The sequence below is a fragment of the Podarcis tiliguerta genome, assembly GCF_965153285.1.
Source record: "Podarcis tiliguerta genome assembly, chromosome: 2".
NCBI classification, from domain to species: Eukaryota; Metazoa; Chordata; class Lepidosauria; order Squamata; family Lacertidae; genus Podarcis; species Podarcis tiliguerta.
Window position 1 is genome coordinate 58,508,265 of NC_139535.1, and position 23,818 is coordinate 58,532,082.

Sequence of the window (23,818 nt, forward strand, 5' to 3'; positions counted from 1 at the left end):
TGCACATTTAAGAACACTGATTTCCATGAAGAAAACGCAGTTTCTGATACAATCTTTCTGAGGTACCAAGGAGAAGCTATGCAGAATAAAACACTCCAAGAGTTTTCAAGAGTTTCAGGGCATCTTAGTTCAATTATAAGTTAATTTCTCAAAGTCAAAATATAACATTGGCTAGTATTTTCATATTACTACAGTACGCCGACTATCCTCTCCGTACAGGTTCCTCATAAAACAAACAATTAAACCAAATGTGGGATACCAGGAATTGGAAGAATGACAGAAGCAAGAGGGAGCAGGTTCCACGTTATAAATGACTGAGCCAATGACTAAAGAAGCTGGAGAGTATCCAGCTAAAATGGCAGCCACCAAGAAGAATATGAGAGTATGGGAAGAAGACAGGGGCTGAAGGGTACAGAGGTACTAGTGCCCACCATAACTTTCTTATCTGGACTTTTGTTGGAAGACAATGTAAGCTTCAAATGAACATGACAGTACTCTACTGTTAATTTTAATTTGGAACACTTTAAAAGTGTGTCTTCTAAAGGAGACCTAATGCTGGAAACAACTGCTATGGCTTTAAGACATTCACAAGCACATAATGCAAAATCAAACTGGAATAATACAACATTTTTATTTTTCCTATTATGTACTGCATGCACAATCAATTGTCCTTTATGCTTTTTACACCTATACAGTTAATTTCAGATTGTCTCATTATTTCCAAATAAACTTGCATAGCTCTCATCTTCCAATATGAAACAAATTCTTTTTGTATATACCCTTCTTGAGCAAAATCTTATTAAAACATGAGTGGCAATATATTCAAACTTGATGTACTTGGCGCAAGATATGAATACTTTATTGTACATAGATAATTAAAGGTAATGTGGGTTTTGCTATATCTATAGCAGAAATGAAGTCAACCAGGAAACATTAAAATTAATTAGCATTGATGGAGGAGAGATTTCATATAATACAGTACTAGCAACCATAAGTATGCAGAAAATCATGAACAAAAAATTAATATAAAATCTAGAGCTGTAACCTGATTAAAGAAATTGGGAGTCGATCAATCATATGCAGTGCAGTTGATTAAACAATTCACTAATTAAATGTGCATTAATTAGCTGTAAATAAAAAAGCATATATTATTTGTTTTGAAGTGGCATATGTATATGTTGCAACAGGAATCATAATAGAAGAGGCATTTCGAGGAAACAATGTCTCTTCTAAATCTATTTTCTTGATACACTCAACAACCGATGTCTGTGTTAGGCTGGAAGGGTAAACCAGCTTCATAAACAATAGCTGAAACTGGCTTATTTCCCCAATCCATTATTAAGATTAACCACAGTTTTTCTGGGTTTGGATGGCAGAACAAACTTTGGCTAATCAAAGATAGAAACGAAAGCTTCTGCACAGCCAGGCCAAAGAAACAGGCGGAATGTGAGAGCGGGGCTGGGGCTGGAGGACAGAATTGTTCTCAATGCTCAGCTATTTGTTGTTGTTGTTTAGTCGTTCAGTCGTGTCCGACTCTTCGTGACCCCATGGACCAGAGCACGCCAGGCACTCCTGTCTTCCACTGCCACCCGCAGTTTGGTCAGATCCATGTCTGTAGCTTCGAGAACACTGTCCAACCATCTCGTCCTCTGTCGTCCTCTTCTCCTTGTGCCCTCCATCTTTCCCAACATCAGGGTCTTTTCCAGGGAGTCTTCTCTTCTCATGAGGTGGCAGCTATAGCTTAGTGATATACTTGAACCAATATATTGTTGTCATGGAGTAGGGTTACTATATGTCCAGAAATTCCCGGACATGTCCTCTTTGGGGGGTCCTACATGCACATCCGGGGGGGGGGGGGAATTTTACATTTTAAAGCAAATGTCCTAGATTTGGAGTTTTAAAAAGTTGTGTGCACATGCAGGCGGCTCAGTTCAGGCTCAGTGGCGACAGAGGGCTATTGGGCGATTGCCCTAAAAAAGCTTTAACAACTTTTTGTGTCCAGATTTTACCTCTTGAAATATGGCAACCCTATCATGGAGCAAATCTCAAACCGAAGAGCTAGCCTAAGCATGTGTGCTGAAAGAAAGTTTGTGGTATACATATCTTATGTTCTTTATGCATGTCAGTAAAAATAAGTCTCATTTGTTTAATTTGAGTTTCTATGCTTATGGCCTTGGGGACAAATTTCAGTGCATATTAGTACACGGTCAAGTTCTATTTACATCTGATGTCTTTATACTGTATATATTTTAAAACAAGCAGCCATTGTCCCCAGTCCCTCAGGCATCACTTTACAAAAGTAGAGGGTCAGTAGAAATGTGCACATTGTGGCCCTTTCTTGATTCTTAAAATTCTCTCATATATTTCTTCATTTATGTCTTTAGAAAAGACTTACTGCATATCTTAAATCTAAGACAATTTGCAAAGTGGTCTTTTTTGAGGTCAATAGGGCTGATGAGTCAGGAGGTGCAAGAAGGGCATGGCTCTTGATATTCATGCTCAGCGAAAATCATCCTTTTCCAGGGTGCAGAGATCACAAAGGTCACAGAAACCACAACAGACAAACTGATGTCTAAAAATGAAGAAACTATGTTACCAAATGCTAGGGAAATTTCCAGAGTGGCAAGCTTGCTAGTACAGTGGTACCTCGGGTTAAGTACTTAATTCGTCCCGGAGGTCCATACTTAACCTGAAACTGTTCTTAACCTGAAGCACCACTTTAGCTAATGGGGCCTCCTGCTGCCACTGCGCCGCTGGAGCACGATTTCTGTTCTCATCCTGAAGCAAAGTTCTTAACCTGAAGCACTATTTCTGGGTTAGTGGAATCTGTAACTTGAAGCGTATGTAACCTGAAGCGTATGTAACCCGAGGTACCACTGTATGTTAAAGGAAGGAGGGGAAACACCCATGAAAGACTAACACATTATGGCATAAGCTTTTGTGGAGCAGAGTCTATGTTATCAGATACATGGAATGTTATTTCAAGTTGGAATATTATACACACAGAAGCATTTGGCAAGGCACGGCACCACCTGCTCCTAATATAATAACATACACAAATGTGTAGAGAGGGAAATAAAGCTAGCAGTGAGGTCAGAGTGGAATGAAACACAAAGAAATACAGACTGTGATAATTGTGCTGAAGTTTAAATAAAATGAAGAAACAACACAGCACACACAAACTGCTGCCTTAATTCACATCCCTGAAGACAACGCCCTTGCCTCATCTAACATTTACAGAAATCCATGGAAGTCTCCATGTTTACTGAACAAGGGTCATTTCCATGCAAGACGTAATATGAGGAAAATAATGACAATGAAATATTGACAGTAGCACTCTCAGCTTAGAGGAATACTCCATTCATCAACAACATGCTGACTAATCAAAAGTAAAAGAAGAACAAGCCATAGTAGGACTACTCTCAGGGAGCCAGGTGTCTGCAAATACTGACAGGAATGCACATTATGTCATGTCAAAATGACTGGGAACGAAGTATGTTCAGAATATCCAATGGGCACCTGGATTACCAAGAGCACTGTCATGGAACGAATAAACGTGCCTTTTTTTAAAAAGGTAGGAAAGAAAGAAAGAAAGAAAGAAAGAAAGAAAGAAAGAAAGAAAGAAAGAAAGAAAGCCAGTGACAAAGTATCTACATCACTTATCGTTTCTACAGCAGCTCTCTGCTATGTTTAGGAAAACTCATCTAAAGCCATTCATGGCCTCCTCACTTTACCCAACATCATGTTTAACAGAAAGTAAATCTGAAAGAACTCAGTGCCTCACAAGCCTCTTCTTCTTCTGCAGTTCCCTCAACCTCTGGGTCTAGAATCCCCCATCCCTCAGGACTGCAGTGAGCTGACGTGGGGAGGAAGGAGCAAGAAGGTCCTTTTGTGTCAAGAGATTTCTACTTGCACAATTCTGGATCCAACCCATCTGCTTTTTTTCCCCTGTTGCAGCTGCTTCTATGACATTATTTTGAATCCTAGCTTAACATCATCCAAAATATGTCCTAAAACTGTGATCTAAATGTGAGTCACACAATCACTCCCCCCCAAAAAACACTAGTACCAGTTAAGAAATGGTCTTATTTCAACCCCTAGACCACTAACCTACTTGCTCCTCATAATATTAAAGTCCTCTTAAAGGACTACACTCCTTTGAACAGCTCAAGAGCATAAAAGTCACCCACACTTCCATTTTTCTCAATTCAGATATTTGGCGTTTGGCTAACCTTTAAGCAAAGTGTCCTTTAAATTCATATCACTTTAGCTATAAAATACTTAATGATCAACATTTTAAAGCAGAAAGGAATATAACCAAGTTAGACATCTTGTAATAGGCCTTTTGACTAGAGCCATTAAGAACACTTTGGTTCAATTCAGACATAATTTATCATTCTGAGTGGAATTCACCTGAAAAGCAAGCAGATGCTTCTGCTCCTCTCCTCCTCTCCTTCTTTAAGCATAAAAAAATCCATTCAGATTTTCAGACATCTAAAATAGCCTGAGGTTATGAATGACAGAAACTTTCCAGTTAATCATGTATCATTGTCTTAAAGGATCCAAACTCTCCAAACTGTCATTTCCCCAAAATAAATATAAGCTAGATGGCAACATGGGCAATTTATATGTTGATTTCCAAGAAGAAATGAAAAACAACAATAATGACACCTCTAATTTCCACCTCCACTACAGCTATTTCAAAATACTTGCTGACGGAAATGTGTGCACAAAATGCATTAATAAAAATTGTATGAGAGTGAACTCTTAACAAGCTGGGAACGGCCATAACTCACTGGCACAACACATACAAAAAGTCCCAGGTTCACTCTGTGGCAGAGCTTTTCAAACTGTGTGTCGTGACACATTAGTGTGTCTGCTGTGGTGTGCAGGTGTGTCACGCGAACACTCTTATAAAGGGTTAGTTTAACCTCTGGCTTGCCAGTAAAACTGAAATACTGTGCCGCGAAATGATTTGTGTCTAAAAAGTGTGCCGCCAACATGAAAAGTTTGGAAAGCTCTGCTCTATGGCACCTCCTGCCTGAAAACATGGAGCGTCACCATTCATCAATGGTATAAGACAGCATCATAAAGGTGTGTAACTGTCTCAGTACAAAGGTAGTAAAGGACCCCTGACCATTAAGTCCAGTCGTGACCGACTCTGGGGTTGCGGCGCTCATCTCGCTTTATTGGCCGAGGGAGCCGGCGTACAGCTTCCGGGTCATGTGGCCAGCATGACTAAGCCACTTCTGGCGAACCAGAGCAGCGCACGGAAACACCGTTTACCTTTCCACTGGAGCGGTACCTATTTATCTACTTACACTTTGACATGCTTTTGAACTGCTAGGTTGGCAGGAGCAGGGACTGAGCAATGGGAGCTCACCCCGTCGCGAGGATTCGAACCGCCAACCTTCTGATCAGCAAGCCCTAGGCTCTGTGGTTTAACCCACAGTGCCACCCGCGTCCCTCAGTACAAAGGTATTCCTAAGCAAATCCAATCACAGATTGCTAGACTTTAAAGCTAAAAGGAACTAAAGAGAACAACAGTCAAACTGTTCTCTTAGGCTGAAATACCAAGCCCAAATCATGGACATGTGCACCAGGACCAGATCACATTGGATTTAGGACATTATGCAGATATTCTATTATCCTCAGAATGTAATTCACACATAGGAAAGTTCCCACACCTTGCTCTCATCTACTCAACCTGGAATCCTGAGTTGGACAAACACTTCAGGATGATCAGACTATCAGCATTATTTATTTTCTAAAAGTTGGGGAAATGATTATGCTGTTCCAAGACCATTCTGCCCTATAGGAAACTTTAAAGAAGCTTGGTTCACATGCCATATATGGGCATTTCCATTAAAAAAATGTGCCATTCCAGGGTCTGCAATTTAGAGGGTGAGCTATTGTACAACTTAATCAGCATAATGAGTAAACCAGGGCCAGGGCACTTTCCAGGTTTAAGGTACAGTACTCAGTATCAAGTGGGCCTTAGAAAGCACGGCTAATAACTAGGCCAGTGGAAGTGATGATATTCCAGCTGAACTATTTAAAATTTTAAAAGATGATGCTGTTAAGGTGCTACACTCAATATGCCAGCAAGTTTGGAAAACTCTGCAGTGGCCAGAGGATTGGAGAAGATCAGTCTACATCCCAATCCCAAAGAAGGGCAGTGCCAAAGAATGCTCCAACTACTGCACAATTGCATTCATTTCACACACTAGCAAGGTTATGCTTAAAATTCTACAAGGAAGGCTTAAGCAGTATGTGGACTGAGAACTCCCAGAAGTACAAGCTGGATTTCAAAGGGGCAGAGGAACCAGAGACCAAATTGCAAACATCCGCTGGATTATGGAGAAAGCTAGAGAGTTCCAGAAATACATCTACTTCTGCTTCATTGACTATGCAAAAGCTTTTGACTGTGTCGACCACAGCAAACTATGGCAAGTTCTTAAAGAAATGGGAGTGCCTGATCACCTCATCTGTCTCCTGAGAAATCTCTATGTGGGACAAGAAGCTACAGTTAGAACGGGATATGGAACAACTGATAGGTTCAAAGTTGGGAAAGGAGTACGACAAGGCTGTATATTGTCTCCCTGCTTATTTAACTTATATGCAGAATTCATCATGCAAAAGGCTGGGCTGGATGAATCCCAAACCAGAATTAAGATTGCCGGAAGAAATATCAACAATCTCAGATATGCAGATGACACAATCTTGATGGCAGAAAGTGAGGAGGAATTAAAGAACCTTTTAATGAAGGTGGAAGAGGAGAGCGCAAAATATGGTCTGAAGCTCAATATCAAAAAAACGAAGATCATGGCCACTGGGCCCATCACCTCCTGGCAAATAGAAGGGGAAGAAATGGAGGCAGTGAGAGATTTTACTTTCTTGGGCTCCATGATCACTGCAGATGGTGACAGCAGTCATGAAATTAAATGACGCCTGCTCCTTGGGAGAAAGGCAATGGTAAACCTAGACAGCATCTTAAAAAGCAGAGACATCACCTTGCCAACAAAAGTCCATATAGTTAAAACTGAATTGGCACGTAAACATTGACTTATATGCAAAAGAAAAATGACTGAAGGAGATATAGTTGTTGTTATTGACATTATTGAGGCATATTGCTGGGCAATGAGAGCACAGTAGTGCATTGAGCCACATGGAGATGCATTGCCTCACATCCATTCAGCCGTAACATAAGGCCTGTGGGAGGAGAACATAATTACTCTGCTGTCATTTGATTACTGTACAGATTGACAGATGACAGGGTATAGATATTGTCCCGAACTTGCAAAGTTAATTAGTTCATATACAACAAGACAATATCAATGTCAGCATCCCACTTGATATATAGCAGTTTCTAAGGTGGAAGTTTAACGGAAAAATTATCATATATATAAAAAAGCCACCACCCTGGAAATATTTTTTTGAAAGGATAAAAATAAAAGCTGCTAAGTATGAACTTTATATCCTGTTTCTGTGTATCTTCAATAATATGATTTTATAATACTGGGTCTTAAATATGAAAAATAGCAATTGTTTTCTCCACATACAGCTTTAAATAACTAGTTTCCAGGGCTGATTCACCCGTAGTTTGCACATAAAGGTAAAGGTAAAGGGACCCCTGACCATTAGGTCCAGGCGCAGATAACCTTGGGGTTGCGGCGCTCATCTTGCTTTACTGGCTGAGGGAGCCGGCGTACAGCTTCTGGGTCATGTGGCCAGCATGACTAATCCGCTTCTGGCGAACCAGAGCAGCACACGGAAACGCCGTTTACCTTCCTGCCGGAGCGGTACCTATTTATCTACTTGCACTTTGATGTGCTTTTGAACTGCCAGATTGGCAGGTGCAGGGACTAAGCAATGTGAGCTCAGGCCATCGTGGGGATTTGAACCGTTGACCTTCTGATCAGCAAGCCCTAGGCTCAGTGGTTTAGACCACAGCACCACCTAAACCATGCCTTAGTGTGAACAACAAAACATGGGAGTTCCCAGAGTGAATACTGGAGCTACTGCAGTGTTCTCCTGGTCCAACTGCTGTCATGCTACCCATGATTAAGTCATGCTTTGATAACAGTATGTCTGAACTTGGGCGGATAGGTCTGGCTCACTCCATTCAAACCATAAGTTGTTTCCAAGGTTTGCTCCCGATTTACCACTCATTGTTTGTCTGTGAGGAGACAAGCCACAAGCCTGTGTTCACACATAATTCTTGGCCAATCGAGGGCTTAGCCCCAGATAGCCAAGCAGCGCAAAGACTGAGAACAGGGATTGCAGAGGCAACAATATTTGCTCAGGGAACATGCACATTTTTTCACTTACACTAAGTCATTGTTTGGTTTAGTGTTACATGAAAACGAAGCCACATGGTTCATCTTATGATGAAAAATGTTAGAATCCTCACATTAATAAGACTGGCACTGACAGCACTGATTGCTTTTTTATATAATAGAGGGCATTAATAAACCATGCAGAAACATGGGTTTTGGGTTCCTTTTTGCAATCCATAGTTAAACATTAGAAAAAGTCCTTTTATTCACGTGCAATATATACTTTTTGTCCAGTGATGTTTCCACTACATTTCTGCTAAAATGCAGAAGCTGGAAAGGAATCTGGAATCCTTGTGACCATGGCGGTGGGCAATTCTGGCTAATGGCTCTATTGAAAAGAGAAGCCTAGAAGCAGCAATGCAATAGGAAACCCATTCCTAGTGCATCCGCAGAGATAAACTCAAAGAGTGCATCTAGATATATGTTTAAAATGGCTAGCGTTGATGTGAACACACTTTAGGCTCTTTTTATCATACATGTGGCTGTCACATTGAGCCCTGTGATGCATGCCTCTGAACTGGCTAGTTTACCTTCTCAGCCCTCCCTCCTGTTGAATGACACAGGTAGCTGGTTGCCCAGCATGGGAGGAGACTGTATCACTTTCATCTCTTTCTGAGCAGCAGTGAGAGGCAGTGATGACAGCAAAAGGTTGTGAGGGGGGCTGACGAGGAAAACAAAACAGTGAGCAGGGAAAGTAGATGGTTACAGGTTGATCTACTGTCAATTTTCTTTCCTACCTTGCTTTGCTTGCCCCCCACAGCCAAGCACCTGAGATGGAAGCAGGATGGGTGTTGGGTGGGTGTTGGGTGCTTAGTTTCCCAGCAGCAGGAGAATGTGGCAATGATGGTGCAGTGGGAGCCAGTGGGAAACAGTACGTACCAATGTTCAAACTGCTGATATAATTGGCTGTAACCCACACCTGCGTTACAGAGAGAATTTAAAGTGCCTTCACAGCACTAAGAGCTGCTTTTAAATGTACATCTTGATGCTTCCAGGATCTAACTATGGATGAGCCAAGCACCCAGGTCGAAAAGAAGAATGCCAACTATGTATACTTCTAGAAAATATAATTTTTCAAAACACACACAGATAAAAGAATCTGAATAGCTTGAAAACAGGACTAATGGCCATAGAAGCCGGTTCAGAATAGGGAAATACTCTGGGAATTAAATTATGTTCAATTACATCCCATCTCTTTTGACTAGATAAACTTTTATGACAGTAGATCAACTTACAGAAAATCTTTATAGTTGTTTAGCCATAGGCTATTATAACTTATTAATGAGCAACTACCACAGTATACAATGAAAGATCCTGTCTGTCTATCTAAAATCACACAGTGAACTGAAAGCCTAATGTGACCATTTCACCTTATGAGAGGAAATGATTTTGTCTGTACTGGCTTCTCAGTTGCGAGGGCCTCAATTAGATGCAATTACCCAAGATGTGGAGGTTTGTTTTGAGGTAGCCTGTCATTCACTTACTCTGACGAAGCCTTTCATTTATCCAAGTAATTATAAACTTCATATAACAGATTGCTGTAATCTACTACATCAGTGGTTCCCAAACTACCCCCCACCCGGAGCTGCCTGGAAATTATTAGTTTCATGGCAGATGACTAAATATGTTTTTCTGCCTGTTGTAGCAATTGTAATATAGAATTGGAATTGTAAAATCAATATGAATATTTCATGTGGACATGCCATAGACCAGAGGTGCACAACCAGACACCCTCCAGATGTTGTTGGACTACCTCTCCCATCATCCCTGACCACTGGCTATGCTGGCTGGGGCTAATAGGAGTTGTAGTCTAGAAACTTCTGAAGGCCCACAGGTTGTGCATCCCTGTCACAGACCACCTGAACAATGTTTGTGGATAGTGGTAGTTCTTATGGTCTTCTGGACTCAATTTTTAAATAACCACGCAAATGGCCTATGTTCCTTCAGCAACATTTATGGTACTGTCAACAGATTATAGCACAGCTTGGCATAACGTTCATTTACTGTAGAAATGTTACACTATGTTATTAGCAACTATTGCTATCTAAAGCCCAACTCTGCTTATTAGCTCAGCTAAGTCACAGCCCCTTTCCACTAGCTCAAGGCCAGAGATATAATTTCACCCCAAATTTGTTGTGGCAATTACATGATCAATTTATATTTTTCCAGCAATAATTAGAATGAATGTTTGCACACTGACCTTTTATAATGGTCTGCGCCTTTATTTTTACTTGGTCTAAGGATCTTAATGCAATGCAAATAGTGATCACCACCACACAATAATTCTCTTCCCTTGTCATAACAGATCTGAACTCCTTATGAGGCTGAAGCTCTATATTAATTCACTACAGCTTTCAGTAGCACACTGTTTTATTGCATTAGTATTAGGCCAAGTCAAAACAAAAAGGGCAAGCAATTGTAAAGGGCCAGTGTGCAGACATCTCATTATGACTGATATGCATTTTTTGGCATTGTAATCTTTCATTATGAATTTGGGACAGAATCCCCCTCTTTCTCTCAAGAAAACAGTGCTAGGGAAAAGCTGTCATTACGTTTAGTGGAACCTAGTAATTTTGGCTGTAGAGCCTAATCCTAATACTGGGTTATATCTAATTGTTACCTTTCACTCACAGAAGGCTCTTTTGATTACTCAGAAACTGATGGGGGAGCAATTTTTGCTGATTCCTCCTTCCCCCTGCTGCACCCTGCACTGCCAGAACTGCTCCAGAGGGTAAAAGGACCCTTTGGAAAAGTGTGGGAAGTTGAGTGAGATGCTGCATAAGAAAAAAGGGGATTGGTAAAAATAACACCCCTCCCCATTGCCTTCACAGAAGCTTCAGCTGGAGCAAATAGCCACCCATGAGTGGAACAGCATAGCTGAGTACTTTTTTATGAGGAGCACATATTCAAGTCTATAAACTGAATATGGACTTACACATTTTGATAAATCTCTGGCTGTGCTATTTCGGTCATCTTTCCATGCTTGCTATCCCTTCAAATTGCTACTACTTCTTTACTCACTGGCCCTGAGTTTCACTGACATGTGTTCTAACATTAGTGGGAATTATGGTCACACACAGAATTTTTTTTAATGGCTACTATATGGAAACCAATGCACTGGTTGCCTGCTCATCGCTGAGCCCAAATCAAGGTAATACTTTTGATCTTAAAAAGCCTGCAGCCCAACTGGATCAAGTCTCCCCATATTTTCTGCCTGGACTTTGAGACCATTTGGTAAGGCACTTCCAGTATTGCCATCTCTGAATGGTATGAAAGGAGCTCAGAGGTCTTTCTTAGCAACGGCGTCCAAGCTCTGGGGTCTCCTTGCTGTATTTCAATTGGTGGCTACCACCAGCTGGTGGTGAAGTATGATTTGTAGTCAAAAAATGAACCAGCTCATATACCTCTTCAGTGTGTGTTTCTGTTTATCATATTTCAAATTGCTATTATGCACCCTGAGCTGGGTTATGATGAAGGGCAGGACAGAAACTTGCAAAACAAATTATCTCTGTCACATGTTGGTAAGGTTTTTAGAGCTTACACCTATATTATCATTATAATCATAACATTTTCATACTGCTTAATGAACCCAGCAAGAAGAAAAATACTAAGTGTTGCTAAATCTAAAATGCCCTGGAAATTTAAAATTGGGGAGAATAAAAATCTTTTCACTGACATAGAAATGTAATAACTTAGGAGGCAGGAAAACCTCTCTGGGGGGGCTGTTCCATAAGAGAGACGCCACCACTACCAAGAGCTTCTTCCTACTGGGCAGATGCCTCAACTTATCAGGCAGGGGAATCTGGAGAAAAGCCTCTGGTGAAGGAGCAGGTAGGGATAAATGGAAGGAGGAGGTCCTTCAGGTAATCTGACACCCAGTCATTTAAGGCTTTAAAATCCAGTTGTGTTCTTTACCTTAAATGTGTAATTTATTTTGCCAGTTGCTTTTAACATTAGTGTTGAAAACCATGATTCCATAGGCCTGACAGCTTAAAAGTTTCGCACAAAGAGGAACTAATCTGTTTTGGCAGAGTGGGGAAGCAACAAAAACAGAGCTAGCTATTTTCAATTAATGCTATGGTGCTTGAGGTTGCAGCCAGGCAACATATTTAAAGAAATGACCTTTCGCTGTGCTATTCTGAGTTTATATTAAAGGCAACCCTTCCTTGGTCTTTACTCCCTTTATTAATTCCCAGATGAAAATGAATTTCAAAAAAGCTAGAAGACTTTCCCCTCAGATTCCTCATGTATATGATAGTATTTATTCTGCTTCCAAATTAGAATACCTGCATTTTTATGTGCATAATCTGTAAAGTTCAAAGCAATGGATATTTTTTGTCTCAGGTCTTATCCTCTCTCTTTCACATCGTTCTGGCAACTGAATTCTGTGGAGTTAATTCCCACTTATACCAATGCAAGTGGAATCAGAATGTAGGCTCACATCTCTGTTTCTTTCTGTCTTGCATGTAATTAGATTAATCCCCTAATTCTTGATGCTGTATGGAATTTTATCAATCCCCTACTCATTTTATATATTGCTGAGATCAGTATCTTCAAATTCAACTACAGTGGCTTATTTTATCCCAAGCCCATCTCACACCCCATTCTTCCAGTCTATAGACTGTGCCATTCTCTTGCAAAACAGCATTTTTATGTATTAGATATATCTTCCTATGATTACTATCTTCCCACGAGGGGATGAAGAGAGCACTCAAAATGGAAAGCAGCAGCTTAACTAAGGGCAGGCATAATGTGCTCCTACACCTGTATGGAAAGTTCAGGTAACATGAAAGTAGTAAAACAAAAACTAGAATTTTGGGGGGAATGGGTGAATTAAATAAACCACTTCTGCTCATTAAACAAACAAACAAAAACTGGCCTCAATTGTTGTTGTTTTTAAAAAAGAACTCTAGCCATCATGGGTTGATCTTTAAGAAGCCACACAAAAAATTGTTGGTATTACATTCCCCCCCCCCCCCAAAAAATATATGAAAAGATGCTTTTCATTTTGCTTGGCAGGGGGTTGGACTCGATGGCCCTTGTAGTCTCTTCCAACTCTATGATTCTATGATCTGTTGGGGTGGGGGGGGGAGGGATAGGGCAGATGCCATAAATCACAGAGCACCCAGAAGCATCACAATGAAAAACAACTTGGTTACCCAATAGACAGAAGAAGTGAGGACCAGAGCTGGATATGGGGATAAAGAAATGTTTAGAAGACAATAAGCAGGATCAAAAGCAGAGGCAGCAATTTCACAAGTGAGCAGAAGTGAAGAAGGTTGAGGAATGCCAAGCATTGAAAGCAAGGTAAAGGTAAAGGACCCCTGGATGGTTAAGTCCAGTCAAATGTGACTAACGGGTGTGGCGCTCATCTCCGCTTTCAGGCCAAGGGAGCCAGTGTTTGTCCGCAGACAGCTTTCTGGGTCATGTGGCCAGCATGACTAAACCGCTTCTGGTGCAACGGGAGATCGTGACGAGTGCCAGAGTGCATGGAAACACAGTTTATCTTCTCATCACAGCGGTATTTATTTACTTGCACTTGTATGTTTTCAAACTGCTAGGTTTAGACCACAGTGCCTTCCTTGCATTGGAAGCAACAAGACATGACAAACAGCACTTTACGTTTTAAAAGGATGCATAAAGGGTGCTTTTATATCGTGATTTTATCCTGTGAACTGCCCTAAGACCTGCGGGTATAGGGTGGTATGCACATATAATAAATAAATAATAATAATAATAATATCATTGTAGGGTAATGCATTGGGCTGCCACCAATGTCTGCTTTGAACCAGATTTGATCACCATCCAGAGAGATTATGCTTGGTTAAACCTTTTAACCATGGATGCATGCAAAGAATAAAACTGCAACACCTGTGGTACATGACATTTCTTCTCTTGAAAAGCTACATTGCTTTGCCCCAGTCTCCTTAAAAGCTCTTTAACATACTGTTAAAAAAAATTAAAAAAAATTCAAGCATTTTTCACTATTTCTTTAAGGTCAGCTTAAACACCTTTCCAAACAGTCAGTGTCTATTCCCAGTCTTGTGTGGTGTTTAGGGTCAGCTATATGCTTCAAGTGACACAGAAGAATGTACAAAATGTTATAAATGAAACTTGAGCTACTGTTCACTCTAGTTTCTTAGTACTGAACAGCTGAGCTATATATATTCCAGAGTGGCGCCAGCTCTCTTTAAAGGAATTGTTCCTTTAAAGGTCTTCTTTCGACATATTTTTATGCTGTGTGTTTGTGTACATAAATGTACACACATACATACACCCCTATATTTATGATGGAATAGGTCATCCATTGTTGGATTTTTCCAGGTAGATCAACAGGAAATAGTAGACTGATCTCATACCCATCAACATTTCTCATATCAATGTCCAACACCATATGACATATTGCAGAAGGCTCTACAGCACCTCCCGTACACTGTATTCATTTACCGTACAACTGCCTCTTTCCTACCAATTTAAAATCCATAAGGGAGTTTGTTCATTTGGTTAAAGGGAAATGTTAACTGTCTTACAGTAGACTGTAAGATACACTTTGCAAATGCAATGTGTAAAATGATAAACTGTGCACTAACTGGTAATCCATATCCTCATGAGCAAAACTGGGGTAATCTCCATATGCAATAATCTTCATATAGATATATACTGATACCCCCCCCATCTACAACAGACTTAGTACAGATCACAAATTCTAACACAGAGCTGCACAAAACCTGGTCAAAGGCAACTAATTAATACTCATATTTGACAGGAAAGGATCATTAAAGCGGAGAGCAAGCATTTCACATACATTGAGTCACAGTAAATGATGGTGATGATTACAGTCATACCTCGGGTTACAGATGCTTCAGATTGCGTTTTTTTGGGTTATGGACCGCCGAAACCCGGAAGTACCGGAACAGGTTACTTCCAGGTTTCGGCGGTCACGCATGTGCAGAAGTGCTAAATTGCGCTTTGCGTGCGCAGACGCAATGCTGCGGGTTGTGGACACTGCGGGTTGCGAACGTGTATCCCGCACGGATCCCGTTGGCAACCCAAGCATCCACTGTATTGGCAATTTTACTTGTTGCTGCATTATTAGAAACCATAAACTGTTGTTGATCTGATGCAAATCAGCCAGAGATCTATTAGTAGATGACAATCTATATTCTGTCCATTACTGATCTAAGCAAGTGCTCATTATTCTAATGGCCAAACCAGACAAGACACTATCCACACAATATTTGCTACCTGGATTGGAAGAAAAGCTTCCGTTGCTGTGAAGGGAGCTTTTCTTCAAATGGAAATCGTGGGCAGAGCATGGATCCAAGTACCCAATCCCACTTAAAGCAATTCACACAACAGCTCATGTATATGGGAATGTTTTAACTAGTTTGGCCCTAACAGGAATCAGTTATCCAAGGTCACAGGAGACGCATGATCCTGGACTGTCATTGTCCAGAGGCTCTACATACTTAAAAGACTTGCCTCAATCAAAAATTGGTATGCAGGAGTTTTAATTTTAACGTGTAGATACATAAATAGGTACTATAACTATATCTTAACTTGGAGGTTTTGGGGATTATGCTGTTTTGTGAGTTAAGTTTGTATTCCTTTTGTTTTGACCCAAGAAAGCTAGCTAAGCATAACGCAGGGGTCAGCAAACTTTTTCAGCGGCGGGCCGGTCCACTGCCCCTCAGACCTCAGACCAGGGCTGGAATATATTTTGGAAAGAAAAAAAAATGAATGAATTCCTATGCCTCACAAATAACCCAGAGATGCATTTTAAATAAAACCACACATTCTACTCATGTAAAAACACGCTGATTCCCAGACCATCCGCGGACCGGATTTATAAGACGATTAGGCTGGATTCAGCCCCTGGGCCTTATTTTTGCCTACCCATGCATAACAGTAATATTCTTGCAGAGGTAGTAACTGTACATTAAGAAGAAACAGTGGTCAGCCCATGAGTATTAGAATCTTAAACCAAAATCACCAGTGGATTGAAATTAACTTTGTCCAAGCAGCAAAAGGTTTTATTACAGATCTATCAAAGGGCAGAAGGTAAGGAGGAATTGTAAAAGGGTAAGATTCACATGCAGTACAATTCGAGCTGCAAGAATAATTAGGGATTTATTATCTGATGTAGATGCAGGCTTCTAATATTTGTAAGGAATTAAAATATAAGAAGGTGAGCAGGATAACCTGAGTGTAAGGTTGCATAGCAATGTGGAGCTATGGACTGCAATGTAAATATACTCAGGTTTGCACAAAAAGAACATGCTTAAACAAAGATGATACTCAAGTGTGTTGTGCAAATGTTCATACCTTTGGCCAGTCAACATAAGCAAACAGGTAAGAGAATTTTCAGGTTGCCCTGAACACAGCACTAGAGGAAAGAGTGGCCGTTGCATCTATATTGGAGATTTAGAAAAACAAAAAGTCCAAAGAACAAAATCCTCATCACATGAGAAGAAGAGCATGGTCATTTTTGCTGTCTCTGCCCCTCACTGCTGTATTCATGCCAGCCCAACCCAGCCCACCCATCCATACAATGGAAGAGAAATTTGAAGAGAAGAAGAGAGCCTGTTCTATTTAAGAGGGATCCATATGTAATTTACAACCCTGTGTAATCAAGCTCTAAATCACCCATCCCCAACACATTGGACATGGCTGAGCCAGATGACAAAGACATAACATGGAAGATGGGGCCAGAGAGCACAGGTGTGCTCTCTCCTTCATGCAATGGTCATCTTGTGAAGGCAGGATAACTGTATATAGCTTGGGAATTTTATATAACCAAGGCTCAGATGGATAGACCTCTCCACAAAACTATTTTGCAGAGAGTGTGGATAATACATAATTCTTGCAGAAATTATGCCAGTACAGTGGTACCTTGGGTTACATACGCTTCAGGTTACTTACGCTTCAGGTTACAGACTCCGCTAACCCAGAAATAATACCTCAGGTTAAGAACTTTGCTTCAGGATGAGAACAGAAATCGTGCTCCGGCGGTGCGGAGGCAGCAGGAGGCCCCATTAGCTAAAGTGGTGCTTCAGGTTAAGAACAGTTTCAGGTTAAGAACGGACCTCCAGAAGTTCTTAACCCGAGGTACCACTGTACAGAGGCTCCAGTACAGAGGTTTCAGTGCATGCCATCAGCTGACTAGTTTTAGCCAACTGATTTTGGCTATTATTACAGGAGACAGAACTTTAAGATAAAGACTGAAGCATTTCCCTCTATGGCAGTGCCATCAAAGAAAAATTATTTATTCTTAAGGTGGCCCAAGAGAAATCATTAACAGGGGAGCAATGGCTCCATGATCGTATTTCATTTAGAAGGAATTTTTAATGAAAAAAATAATTAAAACAAACCCCATTACTTTCAATAATTAGAGAAAGTGACCTGGATGGAATTTTTAATCTCCAATCCATCTTTGCCGCTACATTATTCACCTACTGTTCTTGCATAATTAAAACGTGGCAGGTAGTTTACACACAAGAGGGAGTAATTGTATTAAAAATAACTCTTCCTAACCAAAGCTCATTTTCACCTATGAAATAAAGCAAGATAATAATACCACAGTTGACATTTATATAGTGCAAATCAGCATTCTATTTAAGAACATTTAAATATAAATTTCAGCTCTAATACAGAAATGATAGCCTGACAGTGTGCATATTTACTTGGAAGGGAGTCCCACTGAGTTCAGTGAGGCCTAGTTCCATGTAACTGGGCAAAGGATTGCAGCCTCCATCTTTTCCTTTTTGCCTTGCTCATCAGGTACTTTTAATTTGAAAGTTTGCTTGCAAACAGTATTCAGGACTCAGGTGATTAATATGTCTATTGTTTTCTTTAATGCCACAAGTGCAAATTGGTCTCAGCATTGCAAACCAGTGCAGAAAGTACCTCTTTATTTGAACCGCGATATATTCTCCTGGGTGGAATAAAAATGCTTAATCAGTTTTACACCACCAACACAAATGATCCATTGAAGGATATCACCATGTGAAACATTTTAGATCCTATCACTGAACCTCACCATGTCTCACAGGAAGGGATGGCTGAGCCTCCTCCACCTTACTCTGAAGATTAATTGGTTCTTTAAAGCATTCAGGATAAATACTTGAGTAAAACAACCCAAAAATCCTAAAGCCTTAAAGTATGCTTAACTTGAACACCCAAAAGACTGTTTCATGTTTTTGCGAACCTCACTACATCCACCACTTTCCCTGACTCCCTGTGAGTTCAGTTTCCCAAAGCAGGGGGGAGGGGAGCATTTCTCTTGTGGGAAGCAGGATGAGAAACAGGCAGCTGATGGGCATAGGGGAACACCAGCCTCTTACTGACTGTAAATGACACACTCTACTTGTAGTCAGGCCCATGGTGCTTGGCAGGAAATGACATGTGAAGCATGCCATTTGCAGCCAAGGAGATGTATTCTACTATTTTTCTGCCATCTGTCGTCTGCTTCCTCAAGATGAGGCTTCCTTCTCTCTTGGGAAAGGAAGTGCTGACAGGGGAGCAGTAGAGATGGGGATGTAAATCCCATTTTGTGTAGGGCCCTGCTTGAAGGTTTTCAAACCTGTTTCATGTATGGTCAGAATAGTCAAGCAAGGAGAGTAGTTCAAATTCAAAGCACCCTCTACCCAAGCAGACCTGTCTCAGAGCAACTATGACTGCACACTAGTAAAGAGAGTATGCAAACAGAATGTGCTGTACCATCTACTGCTGGCTTGTCTTCTACATGTGGGGCTTCTGGAAGAGTTTGGCTTCCTAGAGGGACCAGAAAGGCCTGACTCAGCAGTTTTCAGCTAACAGGTTCTGCCCTGATTTCTTCAGGGCCTCAAAGGACTGCTGTATTAGGTAGTGAGCCCACCAATGCCAGGGCCACCACTGAATGGGCAACACCAAAGGAAGCATCTTTGGGGGGGGGGTCGCATTAGAAGCCATAAGAGCGAGGGCACCACCCCCTTTCAATTTTGTTGAAAGATATATACATACAGTGGTACCTTGGTTCTCAGACACCTTGATACTCAAACAACTTGGAACCCAAACACTGCAGACCCGGAAGTAAGTGTTAAGATTTTGGAGACAGTCTCAAAGTTCAAGCCTTCTGTCAGGCAAAATGCAATTACTGCAGAAAAGGGAAATACAGGCAGTGGGTCAGATACAGACTAAAGGATGCCCTTGAATACCTGCAGATAAAAGTCATTAATGGGTGGGAAGCCATTCCTGAAGCAGGTAAAACTGAAGAGTCCTACATGTTTTTAAAGTGCAGGCATCTCAGCATTTCTCTTTCATCCCTGAGGCTACCCCAGAAAGCCTGAATGAGTTCAGCACCACAGGACAGTGGTGCCACTCATTAAAATACAATGAGTGCTCATTATACCCAATAAGTGCTCATTGTATTTTAATGAGCACAACAAACATTCTGCTGGAAAAAGCTCAAGGGTGTAATAAGTGCTGATAAACAGGCATAAGGAAAAGAGGGAAGGGGAAGCCTTGAAAAAGTTTTTATTTCCTACAGCAGATGATGCTTCCCTTGTTGTGGTAAGTGACTTCAACTTTACATGTTGATCATTCCTGTCAAAATATCACATGACAGCGTGAATATGTATATATAGTTGAAGTCCAGCAGTAAATGTGGAAGATTTGGGACCCTGATGTTGGGAAAGATGGAGGGCACAAGGAGAAGGGGACGACAGAGGACGAGATGGTTGGACAGTGTTCTCGAAGCCACAAACATGAGTCTGACTAAACTGCAGGTGGCAGTGGAAGATAGGAGTGCCTGGCATGCTCTGGTCCATGGGGTGATGAAGAGTCAGACACGACTAAATGACTAAACAACAACAACAACAACAACAACAACAACAAATGAATGAGTAACATAAAACAGAGACCAAACAAAAAACTAACAGCAGAATCCAAGTACACAGAGGTCCTACTGAGTGCAATGGAGCTTACTCCTAGGTAAGTGAGCAGTGGAATGCAGCCTAAGAAAAACAAAACAAAGGGAACCCCCCCCCCAAAAAAAAACCCCAGGGCTACTACAAGAGGTGATAGACTTGCTGTTTTTTCACTATTTTTTTAATATCCCAATATTTTTTTAAAAAAACATACTGCATGAGTGCTGTGCATTTTAATCATTCAATCTTTGAACATTTTTGTTTTGTGAAACATAACCTTTTGAAACTTCACAAAATTAGGAAGGCATAGTTCTGTCACTGATAATCAGTGGTGTTATGGAGACCACCAATGCCTATGCCATTCCACATGCCACTCTCTCTGGCAACTGACATAGCAGCAGGGTTATGAGGAAGGAAAAATTACCCCTATCACAAAATACTGGAGACAAAACACTAGGGAAAATGAAATGTCTTTGTATCAGAAGTGCAAACACAAGTATCTGAGACCTGCACAACAGTATAATGATTGTACAAAAATAAAACCATCTGGGAAGGCCTGAAGAATCTGGCTTAAAAGCTTGTGAACATATGGCATACTGTTTGGAGTATTGTTACATATTAGCCCCCAAAAAATAATTCAGAAGAAGTCTCCACAGCATCTTGCAGGTTTCTGCACAACTTTATATGATCACTCTGTATTGCAGGAGTTTACTGTGGGTTTATCTCTTCAGTGAGGATGAAGTGCAATTCATCATTTTAAACAATATCCCACTGGTTTCCACAACAAGATAGGTGACCTGATCTGCCCTTCAGTAGAAAGAAGGGAAGTGAAAGGAAAGGGAGCAGATGCACTATAATACAACTATTCAGGTGAGAGTCTTCCACAAAGAAAGAAAAAACCCAACACAGCTACTTCTCATAAACCAACCAATGAAAATCACCTTTACGGATTAGTGATAGGAATGTATTCTCTTCTTCCTGAAGAAGTTCCATGCTCTTAAACAATGAACTGGTTTTATTGCTTGATTCTCTGGGGAATAGTGTGTGGAGTAGTTTGTATTTAAAGCTGAATGACAACACACTCCATTCTCTTCCACTGCATACAGCAGTATACTTCCTTTTAAGAACAAAAGTAAAACTTGTTTCATGCACCTTTTAGGTCATGTTTGCCTGGAAGAACCAATACCTGTTAGAAAGGAAAGTTATTTATACCAAGTTTCTTCTCTGCAATAAGCCTTGGCATATGGGCAGATTTTAAGATGTTTCTATATGGTCAGAAGAAGATAGATAACAGTAACTTTCCCTATGCTGGCAACTAGGATTTGCAGTTTTTGAAAAAGTAATATGCAGATCTTTGGAAACTGAAACAGCTACGCTTTCTACATTTTCCTCCAGCGTTCGATTAGTCTGATATGGTGGACTCATGTGTGTACTTGGGACCCCAAAACATTACAGCACTGCAGCTGTATGTGCTAACATTAAAGCAAAATACACTTCAAATGTAGCATCCTCTACTTACAATTGTGAAGTTCATAACCTTGAGAATCCAGATGGTCATAGCAAGGTTCACCAGAATTAAAATCATTAGGAGTAGCACAAAGAAATAGAGACACCTCTTGCGCCAGCCATAAATCCCCACTTTGTATACATGGGGTCCTTCTGAGCTCTGCATGGTGCTTCTGTGTGCGTACTGTTCCTGAGGCATCTGGGGGGGAAACACAACCAAACAGAAAAAGGTATAAGTTAAGCTGCAGGATAAACGCAGACAATTAGTAGACTATGCTCATACATTGTAAAGGATTTTGAAAATACCTGCTGGATAAAATGTCTCTCTCTAGTTTGTTGTTGTATTATACCTCAGTTTATTTTATATACAGTTAATTATAATGCAGGTATATTATATACATTTCAAATCACAGAGAAATTTCCCATAAAAAACCTCATCTGAAATGTATTTCTTAGCAGCTCCAGGTTTTTGCAAGGCGGGCACTCTAGGGCTCCTCAAAATCCTAAGGGGGAAATTTTGCATGCATTTTGCAAAAGGAGTTGAGTTCAGCACTTTGTTTTGAGGATGCAATATTACTTCTCTGAGGCTTTAATACACACACAAAAATCATATCAAATAAAATTATTCCTGGCACAGAGGAATGGTACTTGGGATTCTTTCCCTGAAGCAATCTTAGTACGCAGTGTTTCTCTAGCCACTCATACACACTCATATTTTTGGTTCTTAAATGAGTGTTTGCCATGCTTCTATTGTTGCAATGGCACTGTTGAGCAGCAAAAAAAATGGTGGTTAAAATTCTTTAAAAGAGAGGGAGGGGGAGCAGGGAAAGGCAAGGAGGACAGATGGTCTTCATTTTCCATGAGAATTTGTGTAGTGTGGTGCCTGAGAACCTATGGCTGTAAACATATTAAAACACAGCTAGGTTATTCGTTTTCTCAATTTGGGTCAAAGCTGATTCGAGGAAAATGCATCAAAATACAGCATTTCATAAGGAATGGCAGGATAGATATCGAATGTATAGCTACAACGTTGATATACAAATAGTTTAGGAAAATATCAGTATATACAACCATGCTACAAGATTACACAGGCACAACTCATTAAGTGTACCCTGGCTTGAAGGCTGTGTTATTGTAGCAGGCAGTTAGTAAGCATATGCTGCAAACAGATCTTTCACACATGCAATAATAAATGCTGCGTGGACCATGTTTTGCTTTCTTCCCTACCTACCCTTTGAGATCAGCATCACAGCTGCTCTAAGACATGGGCTCTAAGATAGCAGCAAAGACCTATGGTACATAATGATGAAATACTGTACTGGACAAACCAGCTCTGTTTGAATAGCTATGTATTTCAAGGAACGTCTACACATAATGATTTAATATTATTTCCACATATCAGGGAATATTGGGAATGGGCCAACTATGGATTTCTCATAGGATTCTCAGTACCTTATTGAGTACAATTATTATAATTATTTGGTGAAAGCCAGGACAGTGAAAATAGTATAAAACCTATATAATGTGTTTTGGGCCTACAACTCCCATGATCCCTAGCTCACAGGACCAGTGGTCAGGGATGATGGGAGCTGTAGGCCAAAAACATCTGGAGACCCAAGGTCGAGAAAGGCTGTTTCGGAGTCTGAAAGAGACAGAATGCTATCACTTGCATATCATAGTTCACTTGAATCTACATGAATGTTCAACTGCCTGCTTGTTTATTATCACTGCTTAATACTTTTTTAAATAGCAGATAGGAATGTTTGCTGAACAAAACAAGTGCTGCACAAAACCCTTCTGATTAGTTTACAACAATTCCACACAACTTCTTCTTCAACAGCCATTTCTTATAGAAACAGGTAAGAAGGATGAAACTAAGGTGTTTAAAATCCCTGCATGATGACTTGTTTGAAGTATGCTTTGCAATTAGATGGTCTAATGCCAGATAAGAAACCTAAAGCACTGGGAAATGTTGATTTCTTGATTTGGTTATCTTTGAGGAATCTGGCTGCACTACAAATGGCAAAAAAAGCTTTTCTTATTTGAAAGGCATATAAAATTAGCCAG

At 40.5% G+C, this 23,818-nt stretch overlaps 1 protein-coding gene across 1 annotated transcript in view; it reads right to left on the reverse strand.

The window, feature by feature from the left end:
* SGCD (sarcoglycan delta) overlaps positions 1 to 23,818 on the reverse strand; it is a 384,180-nt gene that overhangs the window by 159,173 nt on the left and 201,189 nt on the right. Inside the window, exon 4 of the mRNA XM_083423883.1 lies at positions 21,765 to 21,950. Coding sequence (XP_083280009.1) covers positions 21,765 to 21,950 — 186 coding nt within the window. The remainder of the gene's footprint in view (positions 1 to 21,764; positions 21,951 to 23,818) is intronic.